This window comes from Eretmochelys imbricata, chromosome 24 (genome assembly GCF_965152235.1).
Source record: "Eretmochelys imbricata isolate rEreImb1 chromosome 24, rEreImb1.hap1, whole genome shotgun sequence".
Classification (NCBI taxonomy): Eukaryota; Metazoa; Chordata; order Testudines; family Cheloniidae; genus Eretmochelys; species Eretmochelys imbricata.
The window spans coordinates 7228994-7245664 of record NC_135595.1 but is presented as its reverse complement, the minus strand read 5'-3'; the positions used below and the strand labels follow the sequence as shown (position 1 = coordinate 7245664).

Genomic DNA, 16671 nt, shown 5'->3' with positions numbered 1-16671 from the left:
TGCTAGTGGAACAAACAGAACAAAGGTGTCAAAATGAATGGCTTGAAACTGACCACAAAAGCAAGTGCAACTATCTGAGCAGCCGGTTCTGAACCTTCTTTGAAATATTTGCTCCTGTGCAGCAATTCATGTCATTTCCTTGGTGGCTGTTTGTCTTGCAGCCTGTGGCTTTGTAAGATCGGGTTTAATTTGTTTGTGTAAAACATGCTGTAGAAACAAAACCAATGAAATTAATTACAGCCGCTTTCTCTTGGCTTTTAATAGACTTGTATTGGAGAAGATCCAGTGTAAGGTGAATTTGTACCCATGCAGTGTGACTGGAGGCAATAGTATTTAGGGCATAATTTTCCAATGTGCCTAAGGGTACGTCTGCACTGCGCGATAGACCCGGGTCTGCCCCAATGTGGCTAAATTTCTGTTATAATTATAGCGAGGGCTGCAAGGTTATCAGGGACAATTGAAATAATTTTCACAGCAGAGGTGCAGGAAAACAATTATCTGTCACGGAAGGTAGGATGGCGGGGATCTGTTGGCGGGTGACAGAAAGTGAGCGCTCCCTGCACTTATCCTACAGCAGCGGCTCCTGGCTGGGGCGGGGCTGGGCTCAGCTCCCAGTTCCAGGCATTGCAACCTGACCCACGTGCTTGCTGCACCTCTCAGATTTGGGGAGGGTCCACCCTTCACTAGATTAGCATTGCAACTGAACGAAAGGGGTTTCAGCTCACTCAGGAGCGGGGCCCAGCCCCACCCGGCCACAAGCCCACAGCTGCAAGGGTCTTGGACTTTACTCACATCCATAAATAGTGTGACCCCCATGAGCCCTCTGCCAAAATTGCAGCAAAATTAGTTATAGCTAAGATGATTTGCCTGGACCATAGGAACTTTGTATGGGATGATGCCAATGTACATGTACCAGGCACATCTATGGCACCAGACCGCCAGTTCATCAAAGCTCTTTTCACATCTCTGTGTACCTATTTATCCTGATCACCCCGTTGTGAGGTACAAAGAATTATCCCCGTTTCACAGCTGGGGAACTGAGACCCAGACTTGGGAAAACATATTCAAAAGCCCTTAAGTGACTTGGGAGGCAAAGTCCCACTTTCAACAGGGACTAAAGTACTTAAATCCCTTGAGAGTCGTTGGGAAGTGAATGACCAGCCCTAGGCCACACACGGAGCCTGGGGCAGAGCAGGGATTTGAACGGAGGGCCCCTGAGTGCCTAGTTAGCACCTTGACAACCACACCGTCCTTCCTCTCTTCAATCATGTGCTGAAGTCCCAGTGAACTAGTTAGACCAGGAGAGGTGTTTGCACCACATTGAACTTCCCCTGGAGCTAGGTCTCAATGAGACACGGGTCAGAACCTGACCTACATCCTGGTCCCTTAGTGCTGCTCCCGTGACACCAAGGGAGCAGGAACTGGTTGCCCGTGCCATGGGTTGCCCTTGCAGCCAACAGCCTTTGGCATGTGGGATTTGGCCGGAGCATGTTGCACTCGGGGTCTCCCCACATGGCAGATGGCTCCTTGGGAGTTGTGACCTGCTGGTTCAGTTTAGAGCAGCCTCCACGCAGGGCCAGCTTATATATAGCATGAACATCAACTTGGGATAACAGGAGAGTGGGCTCAGCAGAGGATCTGGCCCTGATTTGCAGTAGGATTTTATTGAGGCTGAGGTTTGAAAGGGCAATTTGGACGCCCAGTTAATGTGAGCTTGGCAAAGACGATCTGCAGAGATGGCCATATTCCAGACTACGTGGGTGACAACTGGGTAGAGGAGATGGATTTGGAATCTCTTAGGGGGCATCTCACTTTGTTCTCTCTATAAAGCATTTTGCACATCATGCTAAGGAGCGTGTATTATGCACATATCTGAAAAAAAAAAAAAGTGTCCTAAAAGTACATTTTGACCCAAATTTTCCCAAATGGGGTAACTCCACCACACTTTCATATTCCAGCCCCATCCATTCCTTACCCAATGGGCTCCACTCCCAGCCTTTTCCTTAAATCAGGGGTGGACAACCTGAGCCCGCGAAGGAGCCCGAATTTACCAAAGTACATTGCCAAAGAGCCACAGTCATACGTCAGGAGTTTCCCCATCAGCTCCTGTCCCCCCCGCCCCCAGTGCCTCCCGCCCACCAGCAGCCCCCGCAGACAGCACCTTCCCCTCCCTCCCCATGCCTCCTGCCCGCCACAATCAGCTGTTTTATAGTGTGCAGGAGGATAGGGGGAGGAGCAAGGGCATGGCAGGCTCTGGAGAAGGGGTAGGAGCCTTGGAGAAGGGGTGGACTGGGGTCAGGACCTGGGGCAGAGCCAGGGTTGAGCAGTAAGCACCCCCCCGGCACATTGGAAAATTGGAGCCTGTAGCTCCAGCCCCGGAGTTGGTGCCTAGACAAGGAGCTGCATATTAACTTCTGAAGAGCCACATGCGGCTCCAGAGCCACAGGTTGGCCACCCCTGCCTTAAATCTATAGTAAAAGCGAAACACACAAGCCAAGTTGTATTTTTTGCTCATTTCCCCACTTCCAGGGTGCCCAGGGAACTTGTTTGTTGGTTTCCTCCATCCTTTGCTAAAATCTTGGGGCAGACCTTGATCTCCATATGACATATCTCTTTGTGATTGTTATGCTTGTGACATAAAAAACATCAAATGCTCATGCTGAAAGTTTGTCACCTCACATTACTTTTATTCTTAGAATCCAGAATAACACACAGTAACCAAAAACAGAGAGAGACAAAGCAGGCTGCTCCCTAAGGCAAACAGGCAAAATTCACCCACCTTTTTCCTAGGCTGACTCTTTCCAGACTGACATCTGCTAGGACCAGATTGTACACTTCCCTACAGGCTGCAAGCAGGACCAGGAAAATCCCCTGCAATTTAAAGGGATAAACCACAAGTTTAACAGTTTTCATACACCACTGTGTTATTGATGCTAATCCCATCTGACCTTATGCATCTCTGAAGCATAGACAATATTCCACCTGAATAGCAGTCAGAACAGGGTGTTGTTATGGGCATCCAGCTATAACACAGCAGATTGCACTAGACACACACCATGCTTTTACCCAGTCTGAGCTTGAATTTCTTCTCTAATAGATTTTAAAGGCAAAGGCATATTTTTCCCCAGGTTTGCCCCACTGCTTCTCAGAGCAGGTTTCGAATGGGGCTACCAATAACTCCTGACCCTCTTCTTTTGTCATGCATGTTGCCCCACTGATCTATAAGAGGAAACAGAACATTTTCCTCTCCACGTGACAAAGTCTTTCATCAAGAGATCCATTAGCTAGCAGGCGTCTGTCTGTCTCACAGCATCACCTATTCATTACTGAAGAAAGGCACAAGATGTCCCACCAGAGAGTTGGGATGCTTCTAGTCTATCTGCACAGTAAGTATTTTAGCCCGATTTATTTCATGCTTATTTTCTACCATGCTACAAATAATTTTCTACACAAGGACCTTCTGCAATTCTAAGAGGTGCTAACATCAACCTGGTCAGAGAGATAACCATCTTTTACTTTGTCAACTGAAATCTGGAGAGAGGAGATGAAATATTCAGTTTTTAAAGAAACCTGGATGCCTGATACTAACCTAGAAAATAGTTCCTGGTTCTGGATAATGTCCTGGACTATGGTGCAAAATCTACTTTTTCCCCTGTGCTGCTGTATAACACAGGCTGGCGTATTTTTAAGCAGAATGATCAAAAGGAGAATTTGAAACACAAAGGGCGATGTTAACAAATGACTCCCCCATGTACAATTTAATAAAATTCTAGGGTTTTAACCACTGATTTGGGTATGCATGAGAGGGAATGTGTAGCCCGGTGATTAGGGAAGGGAACTGGAAATCTGTAGCCCTTGGTTCTAAACTCTGATGTTGTTGTTACATTACATTAATTCCCCTACAGGCTACATGAATCCTAAGAAAACAAATGGCTAGAAATAGAGAAAAATTAAAATAAATCTTTAACAAATATGTGCTTTGTGTTATTCTTGGACCTTTTGCTCTATATAGCGTATTGCAAAAGCCCAGGCTTGTCCAGTGCTCACTGTATTAACACACTCCTTTCTTCCTCTGTATAGTGACTGCCTCAGAAGAATGGATACAAATCCAGCAAAGCCCAGCACAGGTGCAGCGGACCCCTGGACAGACTGCACAGCTGGACTGTCACTCTTCTAAAGTAAAAGGAAGGATTATGTGGTACAAGGAACAACAGAGTGGAAGTTTGAAATGGATTTACCAGAGTTTTGAGTCTGCACCTCCCGATGGAAAATACTCAAGTTATGTGAGCACTGCAGCAAACACGTTTTCTCTGATAATCAATAACCTGCAAAGAGACGACTCAGGGGTTTATTACTGTGGCCTGTCTGCCTTTCTGTATCTACAGCCCAACTTCGGGAATGGGACCAGACTAATTGTCACAGTTGAGTTCTCTCCAGGCTTCGTGATTCTGCCCACGTGTTCAGACAGGGGGCTAGTCATTGTCTCAAGCAGCACCGTATGAATTGAATGTATAAATTCAACGTACGACTCGTGAGATCTACATATTTTTGATCCACATTTTGTGCAAATATTCCAAAGAGTGCACATAAAAAGGAAGGCAATTTAGGAGTCACTTTGGGCGCTACTAGACGCTGTAGCTAATGGGATGAATGCAACAATAGGAAAAGTTTGACCGTTACTTGTAAGCAACAATGGCTCCTCTATCAGGCTTTACATCCAGAGATCTCAAAGCACCTTGCAAAGGTGACTAAGTTTCATCTCCCTTACTGTACAGTTGGAGACAAGTTCACATCCCCTCTCCATGCCTCAGTTTCCCCAAGGTCACACAGTAAGTCAGAGACAGAGCTGGGAATGGATCTCAGGCCTCCTGACTCCCAGTCTGGGTTCCTCATCAGCAGCTGACCAGCTCTTCCTCTGCCTTCGTACCAAAGCAAACACGCTGTCGGCACTCAGCAAATAATCCATGACAACCATGTCAGGACAAATTTCCGAGCAGCAATGGATCGGGGGAGTCTCCGAAAGAGGATACCCCAGAGTGTAAAACACTGAAAATTGGCACAGACAAAGCATTAGACACTGAAAACACCCTGCACTAGTTGGGGCAGGGGCAGGAGCTGGGTATGGACTAGCGGAGTTACCGGTAACAGATCTTTCCAATCTCTAGTTTCTGTGACTCTCTTTTAGATGCCTCTGAGCCGAGCCTTTCCATCCTGGTTCCCTCTGCCCCGGAGGATGCTGAGCTTCCCACTGTCATTCCTCTGCTCTGCCTGCTCTCTGATTTCACTCCTCCCTGGAGTGCTGTTCTCTGGGGCACTGGGGAGCAGGTGTCTGAGGGTCAGACGGATGCTGGAGCCATAGACGGGAACGGGGTCTTTAGTGTTTGGAGCCTAACGACAATCCCTTCTGAGACGTGGAACCAGGAGACGATCTGCACTTGTACAGCCAAGGAGAACAGCACAGGGAGAAGCGTCAGTGTTACCGTCTCCAGGGAAACAGGTCCAGTATCCTATCATCCAGTCTAACCTGCCTACCTGGGTATTTATGCTACATCCCTCACGGAGGTATCTGGACACGAAGAGTCAGTGACATCTACTCCAGGCTAGAGAAATAGAGAGAATTAGATGAGATGGCTCAGGTGAAGGATAACTAGTGGGAGTGAGGAGAGGTTTAGGAAACCATTGAGAGGTTGCTTGAAGTATGGGGCAGACAGTTACAGTCGCTTCCCCCATCACCCACCTTTCCCACCCCCAGCCCTTCTGAAACCCTTCATTTTTCAACCCTCCCAGTGATGAGAAATGGGTTTCTGGTCAAGCAGCCTGAACCTTCCCCTCCACGTGAGCAAGGATACAGAAGGGTCACTTGGGGTGAGCCAAAGGGGAAGAACTAGGAGCACTGGGAAGGAAATCGACAGAGGGAACAGCAGGATGAATGGCAGGAATGACTTCGTGACAGCAAGATCTAACAAGTAATGGAACAAATGCCCGGGGCAGGGCGGGAAGCCCCTGTAAACAGGACTGGACAAAGCACTAGTGAATATAACATAGGGAACAATCCTGCAGCGGCCGGGGAGGAGCTAGAGGGCACCCAGTGTAACAGGGTCGTCTCCATCTCTGACTTTAGGATTCTGTGCCACCCCCTTTAAATAACTGGATTCTGTTGCAGCCATCACGGGAGGAGGAGACCTCAGGCTGAAATGGCTCCAGGGAACAATGTCCAGTGCAGGCCAGCAGGATTAGGGCTGGTCTACACTGTTATCGGGTAACTGTTGAGCCGTGGTGTGAATTGTTGCTGACATGGCTATGCCAGTAAAAGCCTCCGTGTGGATGTAGTTATACTGTGTAAAGGGGCCTTACACCAGCACCGGTTATTTCAATTCATGAATCAGGAGAAGCTGTGCCGGAAATATTACAGTGGCAAAGTTCTGTATAGACAAACCCTTGAAGAACAAAGTGAATGCCAGGTGGCACAGACGGGTGTGTCCAGCCTTCCGAAAGGCCTTTTAATTTCCTAATCACCTCGGCGTTTGCAGCAAACTTGTGCTAGGAAAAAAGAAGCCACCTGGAATCTGACCACAGCACTTCATGATGCACACGTTCGAGGAATGATCTGGGGTGGGAGAGAGAGAAGAGAGACAATAACAATGATAGATCGTTTTGCAACGTCACAGAATCATAGACGATTAGGGTTGGAAGAGACCTCAGGAGGTCATCTAGTCCCACCTCCTGCTCAAAACGAGACCAACCCCAACTAAATCATCCCTCTTCCCTGTCTTCCCTCCATATACAGCAGGGCAGTGGCTCTCAACCTTTCCAGACCACTGTACCCCTCTCAGGAGCCTGATTTGTTTTGCGTACTGCCAAGTTACATCTCACTTAAAAGCTGCTTGCTTACACAATCAGAGATAAACATACAAAAGTGTCACAGCTCACGGTTATCGAAAAATTGCGGACTTTCTCAATTTTACCATATAATGATAAAAGAAATCAATTGGAATATAAATATTGTACTTATATTTCAGTGTATAGTATAGAGAGCAGTATAAATAAGTCACTGTCTGTATGACATTTTAGTTTGTACTGACTTAGTCAGTGCTTTTTATGTAGCCTGTTGTAAAAGTAGGCAAATACCTAGATGAGTTGATGGGCCTCCTGGAAGATCTCTGCGTACCCCCAGTGGTAGGGGCACCCCTGGTTGAGGACCACCTCCACAGAGCATAGAACAACGGGTGCGGAGCTTCGGGGAACATCTCCCTTTGCCCATGAAGTTGCATGGGATGCAGAGATCAGAAGCCCATGTTTTGATAGGTGTTTTCTATACTCAACATCTCTTCTCTCTGCAGGAGACTGTAGGATTGTGTTCTGTGCTGGGCTGCCCTGTATTTTCATCCTTCTCCTCATCCAGCTGTTGATCTTGCTTTGGAGGAAGTGCCCCATCAGAGGTAACTCATTCATATTTCCGTCGGCTTTAAAGCAGCCACTCATCACACATCCCTGTAACTATCCCTTTGTTTCATCCATGAGGGAGAGCTGTGCAAAGAGGGAATCCAATACCTATGAGGCAGATCCCACAGGTAACCTGTTTTTTTAGCATTTGACACATCAGTAAGATACAGTGTCTTAACAACAGGGGACTAGAGCCAGTGTTCTGGCCAATGTCCAACCCTAGTGTCTACACTTTGCCTCCTGAATTCACTGAGGTTTCATTTGAATTTATTCTTCTCTGCTTGTCTAGCAGATGTGTTGTGTAGGGTTGTTGGTACAGAAGAACTGCTGGTTTCCACACCAGAGGTGGCTGCAGGTCAGGCATGGTGAAATAGTGCGGTATATACTTCTGTAAAGGACCACAAGATCATCTTGTCCGACCTCATGTGTATCACAAGCCACCAACAGCATCCAGCCATGCTCACACTAAACCCAGCACCCAGGATAAAAGACAACAACTGAGGACAAAAGAGAAATTTGCACCGTTGATATAGTTTTTTCCACAGTCTTACAACACAAAAGCTGCTCTAATACAAAGAATTAATAATAATATCGTCTCTTTCCTTTTTCTATTTCACACTGAATATGCGACTCTGACTTACAACAGAAATGCTTCTCGGTGACTGATGCAGTCTCACAAAAGTGGTTTATATTTTTTAAAACAAGAGATGCAAAAAGCAAGAACGAAAGCGAGAGAAATACGGAAAGTCTCATGTTTGTAATGAGCTGTGATGTGATGTGCGTTTGCTTGAAATACAGTCACTTCCTCGGTCACTTCTCTGAACCCATAGTCTGGACCGACACCTCCCTTCTTGCAAAGTCATGTGGGGTCATTTGTGACTTGCCTGCAGATTCATGGGGCATTGTATTCACCTCTCATTCAAACATGGCACTTCCCCCCCCCGTAACACCTTGTCACAGGGTTCACTCACCCCTAGGGCGCCTCCTCCTGGCTGCTCATGGGATTAGCTCCTTCCAGCTCTGACAGCCCCTTCCATCGCCTTGTTCTCGCTGCCGCCCCACTTGCTCTCTGCGACTCTGCACTTCCCTCTTCCTGGCTTGGCTGCTCCCTCTTCAGGCCTTGGCCCTCTGGCCAGGTCACTGGGTGTTTTCCCTGTGCCAGGGTATCAAAGTCCCGCAGGACAAACTGTCCCAGGCAGTCTCCAAACCCACTGCCCAGACTGTGCCACTTCCCCAGTGGCTGGGAGGGGAAACTGGGCCTGTCCTCGACTCCTGGCTCCAGCTCAGGGATCCTTGAGTCAGCGGCTAAGGTCTGCAATGTCCCGCCTTGCTGGAGCTTCCTGAGCCGTTTCCTCCTCTGCCTCTCTCACTGTACCACTACCCTGCTAGATAAAACATTCCTCAGGGCCTGGGTCCCCAGGGTTTCTCCTCTGCCCCCAGGCTTCCTCCTTTCCCTCTCTCATGCCCAGAGAGTGACTGCAGCCTTCCTCACTGCAGCCCTTCTCTGCTGCTGGGTTCCTGGATTTATACCAACCCCACCTGTTCCTGCTCAGCTGGGCTCCATCATCCTGCAGGGGTTACTTAGGCCACTTAATTCCTCTCAGCTGGGGCCTATCTGCTTAATTGGCCCCTTCTTAGCCTCATTAACCCCTTCCAGGCTAGTGTGGAGTGAACACCTCATCACATCCCCTATCACCAGGATAGGCAATTGGTGCTGATTGAGGGTGCTAAGAGTCACCGGCTCAGTTTGTGAACCTCCCTCCAAGCACTGACCCTCTGCGGAGGGAGCCCAGCCCAAGGCCGGCCGTGCTGGGGCTTTGGGGTCAGTACTTAGATCACAATCAGGCCTGTGTTTTCACATTTTTACTGTCACTTGTGAGGAGCCAAAGGGCTGGTTAGACTTCCAATAACAGAATATAGATAGTAAGGGTCAGACTGTAACACCTGTGCCCACACGGGTGAGAAGTTACGGATGTGAACAGTCCCTGGAACTTCAGTGGGACCCCTGCTGTGAATAACGGCTCCCCAGGGGGAGTGAGAGGTTCATCGCCTGGCCCCAAATGAAATACAAAGGGCCACCTACTACTCTCAGTGCCCCCCTGTAAACCCAGAGTAACTCCACTGCCTTCAGCAGAGTTCTCCTGGGTGTACACCAGGGTCAGGGAGAGCAGAATCTGGCCCAAAGACTGTAAGAAGTCACCTGTCAATCAATACGCTGAGCTTCATGCATCTCAGCTGCTAGAGAAAGGAACGGAAACATGAGGGAGGAGGGGGGTATATGTTTTAATGAGCAACATTTAGAATTACAGCTTCAAAACAAGGAGTTAGGATCCAACCAGGCAGCATGTGCAGGCTCCGTGGCTGGGGGAGCCCCTCCCAATGATAAAGCTGTTACTGATAGAAGATAGATGGGTGTTGGCACGAGGCCCTGTGGATTGAGCCCTTCAGGAAAAACAGCAGTTTCCCGAGGCATTCGTTGGAGTAGCAGCTCCAGGACAGGGATGCGGACAGAGCCTGACCTCACACAGCTCCATTCAGACACAGTTTCCCATTCGTCATCTCCCCTTACACCATGGAACGATACTGCTGGCCAGGCAGCACGGTCCTGCTGATGGCAGCTCCTAAGAGGCAGACAAAAGCAACCTCCACCCAGCTGGAAAGTGTCACTTCTGTCTGGTTCTGCCCCTTCCATCTGCTGAGCTCATCAGGGGGCCAAGGCTGGTTCTGCATCTAGGTTTTTCTGGTCCTGCTTGTGCCATCGGTAACACACCTGAGTCTCATGGGGTGGGATTGGCCATAAACGCACCAATATATTGCAAAGATACCTGTAGGACAACGTCTTTCATATCACACTAGGAAATCTCCCACCTTCAAGGGTCTTGGTTCTTTTTGTGACTTCCTGCTCTGCATAGGCCAGATGGACAAGTGGGTTAATTTTCAGTTACATTTTGGAACTGAGCCACATGCAGCAGCAGTGAAGAGCAGTAAGAAGCAGTAAAAACAAACCAACAGCTTCTACAGAAAGTCAGCACCTTACACGGTGATCCTGTCATTGAGATGAGCAGTGAAACAGCTGTGAGTGTCCAGCTTGGATCCCCGTCTGGGCTACGATTTCCCCCTTTTCCCTTTCACTGGTCGCTGCTCCACGCTCTGGTTGTGATTCTTTGAATCAAACTCCAGTTGGGCATAAATGGTTTGACCCTGTTTGACAACATTTAGAAACATTAGACACCTCTCCGCAAGGTTAATTAGCCAAACTTTGATAGAGTTGGACACAACAATCAGTTACATTTACAAACAGATTGTTAAGTTTTATTTAAAATTCCTCTGTCCAAACAGTGCACGTGATTAGCACAGAAACCATCATGGGAATCTTGCCTTAAAAGTCCAGTACTTGACTGAAAAAGAAGTTTAGGATTGAGACAGTTTTTAATGCACCCATTAACTCCTCTGAGTCTGCGGCTTTCGCTCTTTTACTGAATTTCAAAACAGACAGAAAAGGCCAAATCCAGCCTTAGCAGAATTACAGGGGCATTGGAACCATCTGCACCCTAAATTCACTCATTTTGAAGACCCAGTCAATGGCTCATTAGAGGAAATTAAAGTTTTTCGTCACCCCTTACAGCTGTTTTCTGACCAATTTATACCCCAGCCCAGATTATCCTCCCACTTCAATGGAAGTTGTGCATTTATAACTGATGGGCTAACCAGGCCTCTGCTGTGTCATTTACATCACTGGTTACATCCCAACGGAATTTGCCCAGAGATTCCCATGGGAGTTAAACATACTTATTTCTGGCAGAAGTTTGCCCTGTGTGACAAAGTAAATGATGAGTGAATAGCAGTTCCAAGCACCGAGCCTCAACAGAAGATTTGCTGCATTACAGGGGTGTAAGAAGGAATAAATGTTCAGTAGGGACAAACAAAAGGGACTGGTAGAGCTGTTTTCAAATTTTGTGAGAAATCAACCCAGGTATTAATAGGGCAGCTGCTAGGTCTCCACACCCGGGACGGACCGTAGTGTGTCGATTACCTGGATTAGAACCGCAGAGACTCCAGGCCAGGCTCACAGACACCATCAACACCCCCAGGAAAACCACCACTGCATAGCGCACAGTCTGCAGCATACACCCGCTGGGATGGACTGTGGAGGAAGCTGACACCAGTGGAGTTAGGAGAATCATGTTTGCACCTTTTCATTAAACCCTTTGGTTTTAATTCCCCTCTCTCCAATAGTTGTTCTCATTTTATTCTTTACAGTGCTTTATAGGTACAATCTGGGTGAAAGCTGCTCTAGAAATCACTGTCTTGGAATCCCTCTCATGTCTCAGTTTAGATTTCCCCAAATTCTCTGCAAATCTGCCCGCTTTTAATTATGACATAGAATATCCCAGCTTTCTGTAATGGCAAATTACATTGAGGTAGCTCTCATGTGGTCACTTCACATGCATATTATCACTTAATTTCCTTTATTCTCAAGTATAAAATCACTCACCTTCCACATACCTGGCAATTTTCCTAACACGCTTGCCAGAAGAGTTGAATTTGACTTCACAGGTGAAATTCTTCCCACTGGTCCAGGTGTCCATGGGGACGCTGATGTGATTTATGAACACAAAGGAGCCATCCTTTGCTTTCAGCGAACGCATCAGACCCTGTTCCTGCAGATCCCCAGAAAAACTGCAGGAAATTTGGACTGGGTTGGAAACTCCATGGACCACACAAGCCAGATCAGCGATCCTGGGGGAGAGGAGGCCGTGGGGAGATGGAGCCAGAGGCAGCACCCAACTGCTGCTGGTGTAACTGTCTGAGCAGGAGAAAGCACAGAGTTCAGTGTGATGCTCAGCTGAGCTGCAGTTTGATTTAGGGGGTTAATCATACAAGATGAAAGTAGCTCAAAGGATAAATGTGTTTTACAATAGAAAAATATGAAGAAACGGAAAAATGAAATGATATCCAGCCCAAACTAAACACATATTTGCACTTAGCAGAAGGGAAACTCTGTGCTATTTTAGGAACTGATGCAGTCCTAAGAACATTTCCTAATTGCAAAGTATTGTGTCATTTGAACATGGCTCTTAGGTTTAAAATATTCCCAGCTTGTGCCCTGAACAGGAAGAAGACAGAAAATCTTCAAGAGTTCATTTTCACTATTTGCATATTTTATTTGTGCAAAATATATTTTTCTGTTCTTTCAGCAACCAAAGTTTACTTGCTTCTTTTGGATTCAGACAGTCTGTCTTCTAACAATTCAATCTTTGATAAACTATCACACCAGCTTTTAACATTTTAACATGCACATGAACTATGTCTGCATTGTCATTATATTTCATTTCTAACCATTCAGTTCTATTTCCTTACCTCCAACAATCAGGGTGGATCCATTGCCAAAAGTCAAGATGATGTACGAATCGGTACAGTAATAAACCCCCGAGTCATTCCGTTGGGCATTGTAGATTTCCAGTGTCAAGTTGTGTCCTTCCGATATGCAAGCAACTTTACTTACATTTTGATTATCTGAGCATCCCTTAATTAACATGGGGGCCTCACCTTCCTGTCTCCTGTACCACCGAGCTGTTCTACCTCCTGCTAACAATTGTTTTTTGGAAGAGCACTGGATCTTCGCTGTATCATTAATGTTCACAAACAGGAACGACTGAAGTTGGTGCAAAAATAACTGCACTTGTATCACTGCAGGAATAAAAGAGGGTGTGTTGTTAGAGTCAATTTTCAGCAGGTCACGATCTGCCCAAAATAAACTGAATTGTTCAGAATTAAAACAAAAGCTCAAATGCAACCAGATTACATTGTGCAAAAGTAAATGGAAGAGCATCTAAACTGTAGCAGAACCATCCTATGATATCAGACATCATGAAAGCCTTATTGAAAAGGTTCCTTTTTGAATTCTAAAGCTTAATGGTATGACTAAAGCAAAAGCTTTACCCAGCAAAGACAAAAGCAGATATTTGGTGAACAGCATGATTGTTACAAACAATATCCTGAATGATGAAATCTAAGAGTTTCTCTCTGGTAAACTGCTCAAGTGCGAAGGGTCCAACATCCTGGTCGGAACTGCTGAGGGGGTTGTGCTCTGGTAATAGATGCTTATCAAAGAGGCTTTGTAAAGAACCCTTTGGGGACAATCTATTTCTTGTCAGCTGTTGCTGCATTTGAATCAAATATGGTTATATTAGAACAATTCAGAAGAACAAAATAACCATTAGGATGTGGCACAATGTAGAATATGCATGAGATAGTTCAACACAGAACCATGTCTAGTGCGGAGACAGCAGGTACCAGGGCTTTCTGAGGGGTCAGACTGCTGTATATGACACTGGCTAAAGGTACGATTCTGTAGACCGCATTGTACCCTGCTGCCTATTGCAAATGATTTTCCCAAGGGATCAGCACCCCCCATTGCGGCCAGATTTTTAAAGAGCCCAGCTCCCATATAGACACTTAACGAATGGCACAATTTTCAACTGTGCTCATCCCCCAGCAGCCCCCACTGGCACACCTGTGGCTGGATTCCCAAGAGATGAGCCTCCAGTGGGCGTCTAACGAGCCGAGCACTTGTACAAATCTGGTCGTTATTGAGGTGCCGAAGGGTGCGTCCGCACTGCAGCTGGCAGGGTAGTTCCCAGCCCGGGTAGACAGACAAGCGCTAGCTCTGGTCTAGCTAGTGTGGTGAAAATAGCAGAGTGGCCACAGCGGCGTGGGCCGTGGCTCGGGCCAACTCTACGAGTTCGTGTCCAGGAGGTCGGGCAGAATTGAACTTGGGACGTCAGCCCGAGCTGCCCCCTGGGCCGCCGTGGCCACACCGCTATCTTTCAGTGCACTACATTGAGCCGCTACTCCCCCAGCTGCAGTGTAGACGTCCCCTAAATGGGAGCTGGGCTCTTCTGGAAGTGTGGCCCCAGCCGTGGGTGATGAACAGCTGAGAAACGGGCTTCTCACTGCTGCCTCAGTATTTTACCCCCCGCTGAGCCTTATTGCTTGACAACATGATACTGAACGGTAATTTAGGACCAGATTCTCAGCTGGTGTAAATCAGCATCGATCCATCGAAGGCAATGAACTGATGCTGATTTACACAAGTTGAGAATCTGGCCCTTGGAGTTCTAAGTGAATCCTGAATGCTCACAGTGGCTTGCTTGAGAAATGAGACCAGGAAATCCTTATGGCTGGATTTCCAGACTCCAGAACAGCTCAAGCTTTCTCACCTGCCTCCAAACTGTGCAGTTTCTGATCCTGCATATTTGCACACCCCAAACTCTTATTGATTTGAGTGGAATAGTGCTGGATGCACAAGGAACGCAGGGTCTGGCCTTGTCAGCCCAGAGTTTGTGGGGCTGTAAAGTGCATCGTGGGTGTATTGCAAACACTTCATGCAGCACAATACTCCATGATTAATCATAGACTTTAAAGTCAGAAGGGACCATTATGATTGTCTAGTCTGACCCCCTACACATTGCAGGCCACAGAGTCTCACCCACCTGCTCTTGTAACAAACCCCTGACCTATGTCTGAACTACTGAAGTCCTCAACTCATGGTTTAAAGACTTCAAGGTGCAGAGAATCCTCCAGCAAGTGACTCCTGCCCCACGCTGCAGAGGAAGGCGAAAAACTCCCAAGGCCTCTGCCAATCTGCCCTGGAGGAAAATTCCTTCCCGACCCCAAATATGGCGATCAGCTAAACCCTGAGCATGTGGGCAAGACTCACCAGCCAGACACCCAGGAAAGAATTCTCTGTAGTAACTCAGATCCCACCTTGTCTAACATCCCATCACATTGGGCATATTTATACTGTTAATAGTCAAAGATCAATTAATTGCCAAAATTAGGCTATCCCATCATACCATCCCCTCCATAAACTTATCAAGCTTAGTCTTGAAGCCAGGATTGGGGTGGCTTTCATACTTGTGCCTATTCTTTGGCTCCTCTTTATGATAATAATTCCAGGCACATCATGAGGAGATCCCAAAGCGCTTTACAAAAGGAGGTCAGTAATGTTATCCCCATTTTACAGATGGGGAAACTGAGGCACAGAGCGGGGAAGTGACTTACCCAAGATAACCCAGCAGAAGTGCTGGGAATAGAACCCACGTCACTGTCCAGTGCTCTATCCACTAGGCAATGCTGCACAGCGGATAATTAGTGACTGATCTATTTTCTCAATGTCTTTGGTTTGTGCTGTAACATTTACTTTCTTTCACACTGCTGAAAGGTAAATTCCAGTTTTTGCAGTTATTTCATGGACTGTTCTGCTTTAGCTTTGCTCTAACCGTCCCCTGGCTGCAGAGGAATTGGGGGGAGCAGTTCACACTTCCTTGGTAACCAAACGCAGGGTGTGAGACCTGAAAAAACAAACAGCCCAAGCACTTTGGTAGCGGAACAAACAAAAGAAAAGTGGCAAAATAAGTGGGCTGAAACTGACCACAGCAGCAAGTGCAGCTTTCCGAGCAGCCAGTTCTGATCTATCTTTAAACGATTGGCCCTTTGTAGCAAACACGGCTCTTTGTCCTGTCGCCTGTGGGTTTCTAAGATCGGTTTCAATTTGTTTTTATAAAACATAATGTAGAAATAAAATCAAAACTATTACAGTCACTTTGTCTTGGTTTTTAATAGACTTGTACAGAAGAAGATCAAGTGTAAAAGGAATTTGTACGAGTTAAGTGTGACTGGGGGCAATAATCTTAGGGCGTGTTTGAAAATGTGTCCAATGACTTCACAGTCTAACTCCCATTGATTTTGCAAACCTCCCTAGGCGCCTAGCTGCACCTTTAAGCACCTAAATATCTTGAAATCAGGTTCTCATGAGCTTAGATACCTTTAAAAACAACGAGGGGTCCTTGTGGCACCTTAGAGACTAACACATTTATTTGGGCATAAACTTTCATGGGCTAGAACCCGCTTCATCTGATGAAATGGGTTCTAGCCCACAAAAGCTTATGCCCAAATAAATGTGTTAGTCTCTGAGGTGCCACAAGGACTCCTGGTTGTTTTTGCTGACATAGACTAACACGACTACCACTCTGAAACCTATTAGATACCATTGAAAGTCAGCAGGACTTCACTTGGCAACCTAGATCACTTTTGAAAATGACACCTGGCTCCTGAGATACTCAGGATTCCTGCTATAGCCCGGCCTACAATTTTATCCTGGCAATTGACAATAAACTTCAGGCAGAGGTACCGGAAAACCACCGTAAGAAAAGGAGGGCACAG

The 16671-nt window shown here is 46.8% G+C and overlaps 1 protein-coding gene across 1 annotated transcript; it reads right to left on the bottom strand.

Moving 5' to 3' along the window:
- Positions 1-10008: 10008 nt before the first annotated feature.
- On the bottom strand, positions 10009-13423 carry LOC144279912 (uncharacterized). The gene is made up of 4 exons (XM_077841615.1): positions 13387-13423; positions 12805-13134; positions 11939-12250; positions 10009-10064 (listed from the first exon to the last, which is right to left on the bottom strand). Exons 1-4 carry the CDS (start codon positions 13421-13423, stop codon positions 10009-10011), a joined length of 735 nt encoding a protein of 244 aa, XP_077697741.1.
- Between the last annotated feature and the right edge of the window lie 3248 nt (positions 13424-16671).

Excerpts from the sequence above, each read along its gene's own strand:
- LOC144279912 (XM_077841615.1), bottom strand. The coding sequence starts at position 13,423 with ATGCTGTTCACCAAATATCTGCTTTTGTCTTTGCTGG. Across the intron at positions 13,135-13,386 it reads TCTGCTTTTGTCTTTGCTGG|TGATACAAGTGCAGTTATTT; the intron begins GTAAAGCTTTTG and ends TTATTCCTGCAG. Across the intron at positions 10,065-11,938 it reads AATTGCCAGGTATGTGGAAG|GAGCTGCCATCAGCAGGACC; the intron begins GTGAGTGATTTT and ends TCTGCCTCTTAG.